The following is a 12469-nucleotide window of genomic DNA, read 5'->3' on the forward strand; positions in this document are numbered from 1 at the left end:
AAATATATTTTGATAAAATGTTTCCTGTATAAGACAAAAAGCATTTACTCTTCTGTCTCTTTTTGGTTTTCACATAATCGCTCTTATTCACTTTTTTCCATTTCCTCCTTATATCTTCTTTTAGAAATAGCAATAGATCAGTCCTTGTCAGTGGTGAAGGATGACACTGTCAGCCTATCCGAGCAGATCACAGGGGTGGTCAGTCAGCCAGCTTTCATTGCCGGGATTGGTGTCTCCTCCTGGATGGTTCTAATGGGTTTCAGCGCCTGGATCTACTGCAGACACAGAAGGAGGAAAGAACTTGGACACTATACTACTTCCTTTGCATATACGCCCGCAGGTAACCTTCTGTACCATACTAGCACAAAACTAACAATGTGTGACTCAAAATCATGTTCTCAAAGGAGCTTTTGGGATGATTTCTTTCTCATATTTTTTTTTAGTTGCACTCTCTCGTGGTGATGGCTCGGATCTTATAAATGGAAGGTCTGTATCAAGGGAGAGTTTAAATTTGCACAGCATACTATACCGTTCAAAAATGTCATATCAGAATGATTTCCCAAGAATCTTATAATACTGAAGAATAAATTGCATTTTAAAAACAGCTATTTTAAATTGTAAAAATGACTGTTTTTTCTGTATTTTTCCAATCCAATCCAATCCGCTTTATTTATATAGCACAATTTAAATAACACAAGGTTTCCAAAGTGCTGTACACCACAACAATAAAAGACACAATAGGATAAAAAGATAAACACAATAAAATAAAAGTAATAGAATAAGATAAAACAACATGAAATTATAGAAATAGAATCAAATCAAATAAATAAATAAAATGCACTGCACACACAACACATTTAAATCACATTAATCACGATTATCTGGTGTTAAAAGCCAGAGTAAAGAGATGGGTTTTAAGCAGAGATTTAAAATGAAACAGTGAGGAGACTTGTCTGATGTGTAATGGCAATGCATTCCATAGTTTTGGAGCTGCAACAGCAAAAGCTCTTTCTCCTCTGAGTTTTACCCTAGTTCTAGGCACTGTCAGGAGGAGCTTGTCAGCTGACCTGAGAGAGCGGCTGGGAATGTAGGGGTGCAGCAACTCGGCGAGATACGGTGGGGCAAGGCCATTCAAGGCTTTAAAAGCAAATAAGAGTAGTTTAAATTGAATCCTAGAATGCACAGGCAGCCAGTGAAGTGAAGCTAAAATAGGTGAAATGTGCTCATACTTTCTTGTGCCAGTTAAAAGACGAGCAGCAGCATTTTGAACCAATTGCAGACGGGCAATGGAGGAACCATTAACCCCCAAATAAAGTGCATTGCAGTAATCCAGCCGAGTGGTCACAAAGGCGTGAATTACTGTCTCAAAGTGCTGTTTCTGAAGGACTGGTTTAATTTTTGCCAGCTGCCTTAACTGGAAAAAGCTGGACTTCACTACGGCGTTAATCTGGTTGTCAAACTTAAGGTCAGTGTCCACCTTTACTCCTAGAGTAGTAATAATTTGCTTGTGATACTGTGCTAAGGAACCCAGATCACTGGAAAAAGCTGGACTTAGTGCCACTACCACTAAAGACCATGACTTCTGTCTTTTTTTTCATTAAAATTTAAAAAATTAAGAGACATCCAGGCCTTAATGTCATGTAAAACACGCTAGCAATGGCTTAACACAGTAGGAGTCTGACTTTCTAAGAGGGACATAGATCTGACTGTCATGTGCATAGCAATGAAAATAAATACCATGCTTCCTGAGAATTGAACCAAGTGGGAGTAGATAGAGGGAAAATAAGAGAGGGCCAAGCACAGAGCCCTGTGGCACCCCATGTGACAAGGGAGCAGTCGAGGAAGGCCAAAACAGAAAGTTTGCTGGGACAAGTAGGACCTAAACCATTCTAACGCTGTACCACTGATGCCCACCCACTGCTCCAAATGAGTAATCAGTATTTCATGATCTACTGTATCAAAAGCAGCAGTCAAATCTAAAAGTACAAGGACAACACAGTGACCCGAGTCAGTAGCTAAAAAATGTCATTAAAGACTCTTAAAAGTGCTGATTCGGTGCTACGTAATGTTTTAAAACCGGATTGGAAAATCTCAATAATATTATGTTCATTTATAAAGTCCATGAGCTGGGAATAGACAATCTTTTCCAAAATTTTAGAAAGGAAAGACAATTTGGAAATAGGCCTAAACTCCCGAGGACAGACTGCTATTAATAACTGTAGTAAATGATGGTCCAATAGTCGGGAAAACCTCTTTAAGAAGTCGAGGAGGGACAGTATCACCCGGAGAACCTGAGGGCTTCAAATGACCAACAATCTCCTGCACAAAGGGCAGAGTCACCGGCTCAAAAGTGTCTAGAACAGCAGAGCAGGGGACAAACACTGAAGGATCGAAACCAGGGGGTGAAATAAGTGCTCTGGCAGAAAATACTTCATCAATAAAGAAATGGAGAAAGTTTTCAGACACAGCCAGGGAAGCATCAATTGCAACAGTCGGTGGTGCATTCCGAGCAGAATTAATAACCTTAAATCAGCCTGTGGCACTGCTGAGGTGTTATGGAGGCCCAGGATGCTTCGATAGCGGCCTTAAGCTCATCCAGAGTGTTGGGGTCTTGCGTCTCTCAACTTTCTCTTCACAATATCCCACAGATTCTCTATGGGGTTCAGGTCAGGAGAGTTGGCAGGCCAATTGAGCACAGTAATACCATGGTCAGTAAACCATTTACCAGTGGTAATTGGCACTGTGAGCAGGTGCCAGGTCGTGCTGAAAAACGAAATCTTCATCTCCATAAAGCTTTTCAGCAGATGGAAGCATAAAGTGCTCCAAAATCTCCTGATAGCTAGCTGCATTGGCCCTGCCCTTGATAAAACACAGTGGACCAACACCAGCAGCTGACATGGCACCCCAGACCATCACTGACTGTGGGTACTTGACGCTGGACTTCAGGCATTTTGGCATTTCCTTCTCCCCAGTCTTCCTCCAGATTCTGGCACCTTGATTTCCGAATGACATGCAAAATTTGCTTTCATCCGAAAAAAGTACTTTGGACCACTGAGCAACAGTCCAGTGCTGCTTCTCTGTAGCCCAGGTCAGGCGCTTCTGCCGCTGTTTCTGGTTCAAAAGCACACGCCTGTGCTTGGTGGAAAAAAGTACTTTGGACCAATGATCAGTCCACTGCTTCCGCAGGTCCCCCAAGGTCTGGAATCGGTCCTTCTCCACAATCTTCCTCAAGGTCCGGTCACCTCTTCTCGCTCTTCTCGTTCTTCTCGCAGCGTTTTTTGCCACACTTTTTCCTTCCCACAGACTTCCCACTGAGGTGCCTTGATACAGCACTCTGGGAACAGCCTATTCGTTCAGAAATTTCTTTCTGTGTCTTACCCTCTCGCTTGAGGGTGTCAATGATGGCCTTCTGGACAGCAGTCAGGTCGGCAGTCTTACCCATGATTGCGTTTTTTGAGTAATGAACCAGGCTGGGAGTTTTTAAAAGCCTCAGGAATCTTTTGCAGGGTGTTTAGAGTTAATTAGTTGATTCAGATGATTAGGTTAATAGCTCGTTTAGAGAACCTTTTCATGATATGCTAATTTTTTTGAGATAGGAATTGGGGTTTTCATGAGCTGTATGCCAAAATCATCAGTATTAAAACAATAAAAGACCTGAAATATTTCAGTTGGTGTGCAATGAATCTAAAATATATGAAAGTTTAATTTTTATCATTACATTATGGAAAATAATGAACTTTTTCACAATATGCTAATTTTTTGAGAAGGACCTGTATATATATATATATATATATAAGTTTATATATATATATATATATATATATATATATATATATATATATATATATATATATATAATAAATATAATGTAAATAATTGATATTAATATATAATATTCATAATTATTATTATTTAAAAAAATAAGTATTTTTTTTTATAAATGTAAAATGTTTTATATTTAATGTAAAATCATTTATTTTAAATTAAATTATTTAATTTCCTTAACAGGCCATGTTTGTTGGAGTCACACTTGGGTAACTACCCTTGGCTGGCTGACTCGTGGCCTACCAACAACTTCTCTCAAAATGGAAAAGATTCTGTCAACTGCTGTGCAGGCAGACTTGATTCCACAGATCAATACTACAACAGTAAGATCTCTGTCACGGGCGTTCCCGTACATCATGGTACTGTCACACTTACAAATCATATCTCCTATAATTAATTAATATGTTTTCACAGCTTCAGGATTATCAAATTATCTGAACCAGAATGGGAAGTACAGCCCGGCCTCTAATGAAGGCGCCATATACTGTACCATCAACCCAGCTGATGCAGATGGGCATGACGTGTGCAGCCTGTACTCTCAGGGTCCAGACCCGTACACCAGCACGCCAGTCCTCTCCAAAACTGACCTCTACAACATTGAGCAGGACCTGGACCAGTGGAGCCTTCAGTCCAGCAACAGTGAAGCAGAATATGCAAAACTTCAGTATCCAAGAGGCGAAAATGGTAGTAGTGACATTGATTTCAATCATAAGGGTTAAAGGATTTGTCCTTTTGGTATTAGGCAGGAATTATGCAGACAGTTTGGATCAATGAGTGCTGCGAAAAATGCTGATATCAATGTTATGCAGAGGGACTAGAGTTCAGCCTTGTGACTGTTTCATGCTGTTTTACAGCAAAACTGATGACGCAGAAGTCTCTAGGACAAATTTCTTCACCCACTTGGTCTGACGTGCTGTCCCTTCATTCAGCACAAACCAAGGAGCTTCAAAACACAGAAAAAAGACACAGGTAATAACCATCGACATACTACGGCAGGACATTGGTATATGGCCAGATAAGCACGGTAGTTTATGGTAAATGTACAAAAAACACACTGTGATCATGATGCATGATCAAAAAGCCATGGTAGCATGTCATTGAAATACATTGAAATGGTTAATATCCGAAAAACATTGTATTACCATGTTGCATGTCCTAAAACCATGGTACCATATAATAAAATCATTGTAAAACCATGGTGCATGTCCAAAAACTGGTAGAGTAAAAAATGTGATAGTACTATGGTAAATGTCCATAAACCATGGTACTTGTCCAAAAAGCTATTTTAATACCACAGTCCTATTTTAATACCACAGCTCTTGGTACCATGTCAAAATGTCAAAAAACATTAAACTGTATTTAAAAATCATGGTATTACCACGGTGCATGTCCAAAACCATTGTGCTGGATCATAAAAACTATTGTAATACCATGCTGCATGTCTAAAAACTGTGGTATAATTAAAATAACACATGCTATTGCCATGGTACCATGTCAAAAGAACATGGTACTTATTAAAAAAGCAATTTTAATACCATTGTGTATGTCCAAAAACTGATAATAAAAACATAAAAAACATAATACCACAGTTAATGTCCAAAAACTCTGATACCATGTTAAAAAAAACATTGTAATACCATGTGAATTTTCAAAAAACTTTTTTCTTATAAGTTCTGACACTTCTGGATATAATTCTCCTTCACAGAATAGTGACCCAATATGGAACCTGTGCAACATGGTAAAATGTAGTCTGGGCGATAAATTGAGGTCTTATCTAAACGTATTGATGTTTCAGCTCAAAGTGACAGGGGCTAATGATGTAAGTGCTTAGAGCCGAGCAGTCCTGCCTGTTTGAGACGGGGCCGAGAGGCAGGTCACCAGACGCGGCTTCTCAGAATGAACCTGTAAGAATAGCCACGGGTTGGAATGAAGCGGAACCACACATATCAACCTTTGTCCTCAATGCTTTCATTCTTTCACATCATATTTTTATCATCACCCTCCATGGATGAAACTGCTTTGACAAATTTTTGATAAGCCTTTTTACAATGCTGTCTTTTGTACCCACGTTGGATTCTTTTTTCTTTTTTTACTTTTTTCAAAGGACCACAGTTTGGTTTTATTTACCGCAGTCTTTTATCGTGTAATGAAAACGGTGCTAGATGCATCAGGCGTCCAGAGTCTTTTGATGTGTGTTCATTTATGTGCTTTGTATGAAGGGTTTTTTGTTGTTTATTTTCCTGCTTTGTTTTAAACCCGGTTTGTGTTTTAGTAGTGTATTGAGATTTTAGGTTTAACTGGAATCTTAATCTGTTCACGTCTCTATAGCCCTGAGGAGGATGAAGAGTGGTGTCCTCCTCTGCCTGAGCGATCTTACCTGATTGAGGGTCTGGAGGATGCAGCCACTCTGCCTTTGAGAGGAGAAGGAACCAACAGAGCCACGACCTACAGCATGCAGTCCACAGCAACTCTCACACCCTCCCCCAGCGAGGAGCAATACCCTCCGATCCTGCACCATCCAGACCTGCTGCCACGGTAAAAACACACACACACGCATCGGGACTCTGCGTTAAAGGAATCACCTTCATGTCATTTCTGTGACATCATAAGAATAAATTACATTTTAAAATATTTTAAAATTTGAAATGTTTTTAAAATTGTAATAATACTTATCTATATTACTGTTTTACTGTATTTTTGTTTAAATAAAAGCAGCCTTAAGAAATTTCTTGCAAAAACTGTTAATAAAAAAATGTTGAACGTTGTGTAAATATCTATCGCTATTTATATAATATCTTTTCATATTTTTTTTATTTATTAAAACTGATTTTACTCTGTTCTTGCCATGACAGTGGCTTTAGAATCTGACATGGTATTAAAGAAAAAACAATGAAAAAACTTGATTGTTCATGTGTTTATTCAACAGGAAAACACAGTGTGCACACAATACACAATTTGCTCTTTCCAACCCAAAGCTGTTAACCAAGACAGAGTCTCTTAATGGCAGTGTTCCCAACCACAGCAGTCCTTGGAGAGACATTGCTGAAATGGAGGAACTATCCTCCAACAACACAGGCACAAGTAGGCCCTTCACCCTGCAAAAAGAACCTACTGTTTTTATTACATTGCTGATGATTATGTATGGAGTACATAATCTTTGTTTACTTTAATCTGCACTGCTATTAGAAGAATATACATCATTCACGTCCTCAATTCAGAAGCCCAGGCCTAAGAAGAAATCTCAAAAGGATGGCCTTGCGAGACGTGAAGTGTTGAAACCAGGGAGTAAGAACCCACATAGTTAATAAATTATTGATTGGAGTAATTAAAGCAGTTCTTCTGTAATAATGGAGTGTATAGATGTTCATTCACACTTTTGGTTTGTGTGTTTCTGCAGACCTGCCTCCTCCACCTGAGCCCCCTCCTGTAACGGAGGACCCACTCAAGCACCTGACAGACACACTGGACAACGGTGGGAGCAGGACGCCCCCACAGCACAGAGAGAGAAGATCAGACCGCAGAACAGCTGCACAGTGGAGCACGGAAGGTCAGACTTTAGGAATAACAAAAAAACTTTAGCTAGAAGTGATTGGAAGTATCACTATTGCTACTAAAATCAGCCCCAAAACACCTCAGCAATAACTTACAGTAGAAATGCAATATGGCATAAAAATATGGCAAAATATGGCATGTCATTTTTAAAATAAAAAAATGGTAAAACTCCTAAAAATGGCATTTTATGTAAATATTAAAAATGTAAAAATGTATTTGTATAAAACAGTAGTTGTATATAGTTTATAAAATCTAAATGCGTGATCTAAATTATCTATTTAAACCTCAATGTTAAATCTAAATGCAAATGTTAAATATAAAAAATAAATAGAAATGTTACATGTATATCTAAAATATATATGTGAATTGAATTTTTTTTTAAATAAAACAGGTGTACAACAATTGTACAACTGCTAAATATTGCATTTTTTATGCAAAAGCTTTTTTTTAAATTATGCATTGTGTAAAGACAATACCTAAAATATTTAGATTTTATAATTTTTGTTTCTAAATTTTATATTTAAATCTAAAGGTTAAATCTTAAATATAAAAAATAAATATAAAATGTAAACATGTTAAATCTAATTGTAAATAAAATAAAATACATAAATGTAACTATTAACTACAAATCAGTGTGGTAAAATATGGGGGGTAATTTTTAAAATTAAACAGGTTGCAAAAAATAGGGTCGGTTTTATGCAGTTTTCAAACAATTATGCATTTGTGTATTTGATATTTATTTTGATACTAAATCTTCTATTTAAATATAAATGTCAATCTTAAATCTTTAACATCAACACCTAATATAAATGTTATATATAACAGAGAAATGTAAATGTTAAACCTAAATGTAAAACTAAAAGTTTTAAATATAAAAATTAATGTTAAATATAAATATAGATCTAGACTTTTATATAAATATAAATCTAAACATTTAGAGAACATGCAAATGAACATCTCTAAGCTGTCTTGACGTTGGTTCAGTGCAACACTGAACACTTTAGGAACTGCGTAGAAATGCCCCGGCAACCATCCACAGTATCATCCATTCTAACACACAAGTATCATAAATGTGAATTTTGCACAGGCAAACACCACTCATCTTCTTCATAAAATGTTGTTATTACTGATATCAACAAAAAAATCTGCACCTAAACTTCCTAGTTAGAATCGCTTAGAACACCTTAGCAACTGCGTAGAAACTCCCTGGCAACCACCCATAGCATAACCCACAGAAGCACGCACGGGCAGGCAGCATCTCATATTCTTTATAAAATGTAAAAACAAAGTTCTGTGTGTTGCATTTTTGTTTCTCACTCTATATTTGACTGTTTCACTGCACAGATGAAGATTTAATCCAGTATTTCAAAGCAAACCTGCTGTCCAGCGGCCAGATGTCCAGCCACTGTTCCCTCTCCAGAAGCTCCGCCTCTCACTCCTCCGCAACCTCACGTTCCTTGAGGGCAGGAAGGAGGAGAAATGAGGTTAGATGAGTTTGTGTGAGACTGTGTATCTTGTCTGGTCACACATGGTCTGAATAAGTTCATTAGTCACTCGCCACGCGTGGGGCCTTGGAGCACTGCAGTAAATTAGCAATCGATAAGCTCCAGGACACTCCGCGTGCAGAGCTGGAAGCACACTAAATGAATCAGGCAAATGATTGCATTTCCACTTTTTTAAAGAACTGTGTTGTCTCATGTGGTCTCCATAGTATTGATATTCCATTGAATATTAAAAATACAACTAATACATTTGTTGGTTAGAGCTAGGTAGAATATTACTGCATGTTACAGCTTTAATGTGCCAGAACTAGATTGCTTGGCAACAAAATGATGATTTATATAATCTTGGCCTTGTTTATTTTCAGAACATGATATGAGGAGAGAAAGCTGTCCTGTTGTTCACTACTCTACATGCAACATACAGTACGCCATGCAGTGTATATGCCTCCACGCTCTGGTCCTTCACCTGTTTTTTTGTTCATCATTTTTGTTTTTTTAGAAAGGTTTTTTTTAAATGATCCATTGGTGTCCTACCTCTGTATGTATATATTTTTACAATGTTTTGGTGTGAGGAAAAAGGCATGCCGGAAGGCGGGCTATTTTATTATTATTTATTGTATTTATTAGTTTAAAAAGATCAAATGTTTAAACAAAAAAAAAGTCAGAAAATTTTAGATGAACATGATGTTTGAATGTATATGGCGCATACATGTATGCCTCAATATCTACATGTAATAAAAAGGTGTTTCAACATTTTTGTGAAAAATATAACCGATATTATCAGGCACAGTCTATGTGAACAAACCATCCAATGATACATTAGTAAGCCTATAGAATACCAAATGTCTGTTGTTGTAAATCCTCACTAGGACTATCTCCTTACTATTCTGTACTCACCTAAAGGGTTTTCATTTCTCCTGGAGAGTGATTCACACCATGTCAGACTGTTTTCCACTAATGCATCAATCATTTACAGTTTTACATGTTCGGGTTGCATACAAAACACAATAAAACTCATGTTCTAAGACTTGTTTTACAGTACTGTTACTGATATGGATTTCTTTGTGTATTATTTTGTCAATAACTGTGCACATGGGTTTGGAATTCATGAAAATGTAACATGTAATTCTCATTAGTGTCCATGTTCGCGTGTTCATGATAGACTGTCGGTCTTTACATTAAAATATGGTCACAAATCACATTTGTATGGCAAAAAAGCTGTGAGAAAATGCAAGAGGAATCCTAAATTCAACAGAAATCCAAATAATTGTGAATCTCACAGTGATTCATATTGAAATTTTTGTATTTTGCCAGCAACGATTTGCCATTTCATATCGGATTAAAGTCTTTTGCTGCTTTTACCAATATAAAGCTGATTGGTTTGAAAGAAGTAATCATGCAATGGATGTATTTTATGTTATCCATTCGCCAGTAGGTGGCGACAAGCGACTGTCTTTTTTGAGTGAGTCATGAATCTTTCTTTCAACCAATTTGTTCAAAAGCACTGTTTTATTCATAAACGTGACCGTCTTCATAAGCAAGTCATTCAGTCGTTGTAGATGCTGTTCCAAATGCAGATAATCTTTCTGAACAAGTCAATGAATCATGAATCTACCAAATGCAGAGAGCCTCAGCTGACCATATGCCTACATCTTTTATTTAGATGCAAATTTTTACAAGCCACTCATTGAATTCCTTTCTTCAAAAATTGAATTTACTCCCTGAAATGGCTTAACTGCCGCAGAAATAATTTAAACCCTGAAAGACTGTTATTTTGGTGTTGCAGTTGCCAAAATATAGCTTTAAGGATGAAACATATTTGCGTGTAAACAGCATCCACGCAAAAGCATCAACACAGCTGTCCAAAGCAGAAATGTGAATTTTCAGTCGCTTGGAAACAAGCGCTGAAATAGAAATGTTTAATGAATACACCAGTCTGTTTTGAGCACATTAACTATGGCCTAGCTAAAGTAGGGTGGTTCAAGTCAAGCCACAAAGATGTGAACCAGAGGTGAATGTGAGTGTGTGCCACATGAGACCTTCTTCTCTCGAGATCATTTAGAAATTTTAATAAACACTTTCTGACCTCTGAACATTTCTCTATGCCTCTGAATCTGACCCCACTAGTCTAGTCACATTTGAAATCACACAAAGTAGGCAGCAAACAGGCACAGGCTTAATTAACTCACATGTGGTGTATTTAAAACCCTGAGGGCCCCTCTGGGTTTAAACGAGAAAGGAACATTTGAAAATGTATGCTAGTGTGGACGGGCTGTTGCTGGGATACGTGTGGGAAGTGCTGGGTGGTTCTGTTAAATATGGGTCAGTGAGTGCATCGTCCTGTCCCCACACTCATTTCATATGGAGTCATGTGTTAAGAGAGATTTTTTGATGATTTCTCAAAGCACATCCCAGTTGGTTCTTTGGGATGGCAGCCGTTTAAAACCTCTGCATTGACTGGTGGGGAGTAAAGCTCCATTAATGCAGCACTCAGGATTGATGAAGGCAGTCCATGGATTATTACAAGCAACTTTGCCGAATGAGTTTTTGATAGGAAGAGCTTTTGGTTCTGATTGTACAGCAACAGGATTCCTTATATCTGGGATCTAATCCAGAGAATTTGTGGAAGAGGATTTAAATGGAAGCCTTTGTTGTAAAAAATGTTTCATTATACTTTATTATCATAGTCCATTAAAGAAGCATGTCACTTTGTTAAACTAGTTACAGCTCTAAAAGTTGGAAGTAGCAAGAGATCTTTTATTTTAAATTGACATACATCCAAGTGAAATGGACAAACAAATTTAAGGCAGGGTTCTTGCATCAATTTACGATGATAATTCATAATACAGTAATGCTTTTTTCAGCTCTTGCTTCCAATTAAAGTTGTGATAAAAGTAGGAAGTAAGCACTTTTGTACTTTTACTCAAATCTAATTTATAAAAAGAGTACTTACATTTTCACTGGAGGGTCTCTGTACTTTACTTGATTGGTGTACTTCGTCCGCACTGTTTATGAGTGCAGTGGATTAAGGTTTTATATTGTAATTTTGACAAACTGAACCAGAGAGAGGCTGGTTGGCTCTAAATGTGAGTGTCTTCCTATTTCAATTAATGTGGATTAACTGAGCTACAGCAAGGCCTGTGCTGGATCACTGTCTAATGAGGAGAAATGACTGACAGAATTCATTATTTCGCTCATTTGTAAGTATGGGAAAATGTGCTCTAGAATGTGTAATGAACTTGCATCACTATATGAGATGCAAATAACTTTTACTTCTGATTTTCATTAAAATGTGAATCTGAAAATACAGTTCCAATCACAGGCAGGAGTAACATTAAATAATTTTCCAAATCTGGCTCTGAATTTGATTGACAAGTAAAATCTGTTCCTGATTATGCTGAACACTGAAAGCTGCATGAATAGGATGAGATAAATTCAACACCTCAGTTTACCATTTTAAACTTTCTAATGTTAAGGACCGCTTTCCTTAAAATATTATCTGTAAAACATAGATGTAGCTACTGTGTAAGCCTCAAGAGAAACAGTTTCAGTTAATCCAAATATACAGTGCTTTTCACACTAATTAAAAA

General features: G+C 37.2%; 1 protein-coding gene across 1 annotated transcript in view; it reads left to right on the top strand.

The window, feature by feature from the left end:
- LOC109094109 (roundabout homolog 2-like) overlaps positions 1–9906 on the top strand; it is a 66672-nt gene extending 56766 nt beyond the window's left edge. The window contains exons 17-27 of the mRNA XM_042771073.1: positions 125–340; positions 444–486; positions 4009–4148; positions 4240–4509; positions 4680–4794; positions 6154–6360; positions 6752–6906; positions 7012–7110; positions 7223–7372; positions 8722–8861; positions 9245–9906. Of these exons, the coding sequence (XP_042627007.1) occupies positions 125–340; positions 444–486; positions 4009–4148; positions 4240–4509; positions 4680–4794; positions 6154–6360; positions 6752–6906; positions 7012–7110; positions 7223–7372; positions 8722–8861; positions 9245–9256 (1547 nt within the window). The 3' untranslated portion in view covers positions 9257–9906. The remainder of the gene's footprint in view (positions 1–124; positions 341–443; positions 487–4008; positions 4149–4239; positions 4510–4679; positions 4795–6153; positions 6361–6751; positions 6907–7011; positions 7111–7222; positions 7373–8721; positions 8862–9244) is intronic.
- The last annotated feature ends 2563 nt before the right edge of the window (positions 9907–12469 follow it).

The sequence above is a fragment of the Cyprinus carpio genome, chromosome A15, assembly GCF_018340385.1.
Source record: "Cyprinus carpio isolate SPL01 chromosome A15, ASM1834038v1, whole genome shotgun sequence".
Lineage (NCBI taxonomy): Eukaryota > Metazoa > Chordata > Actinopteri > Cypriniformes > Cyprinidae > Cyprinus > Cyprinus carpio.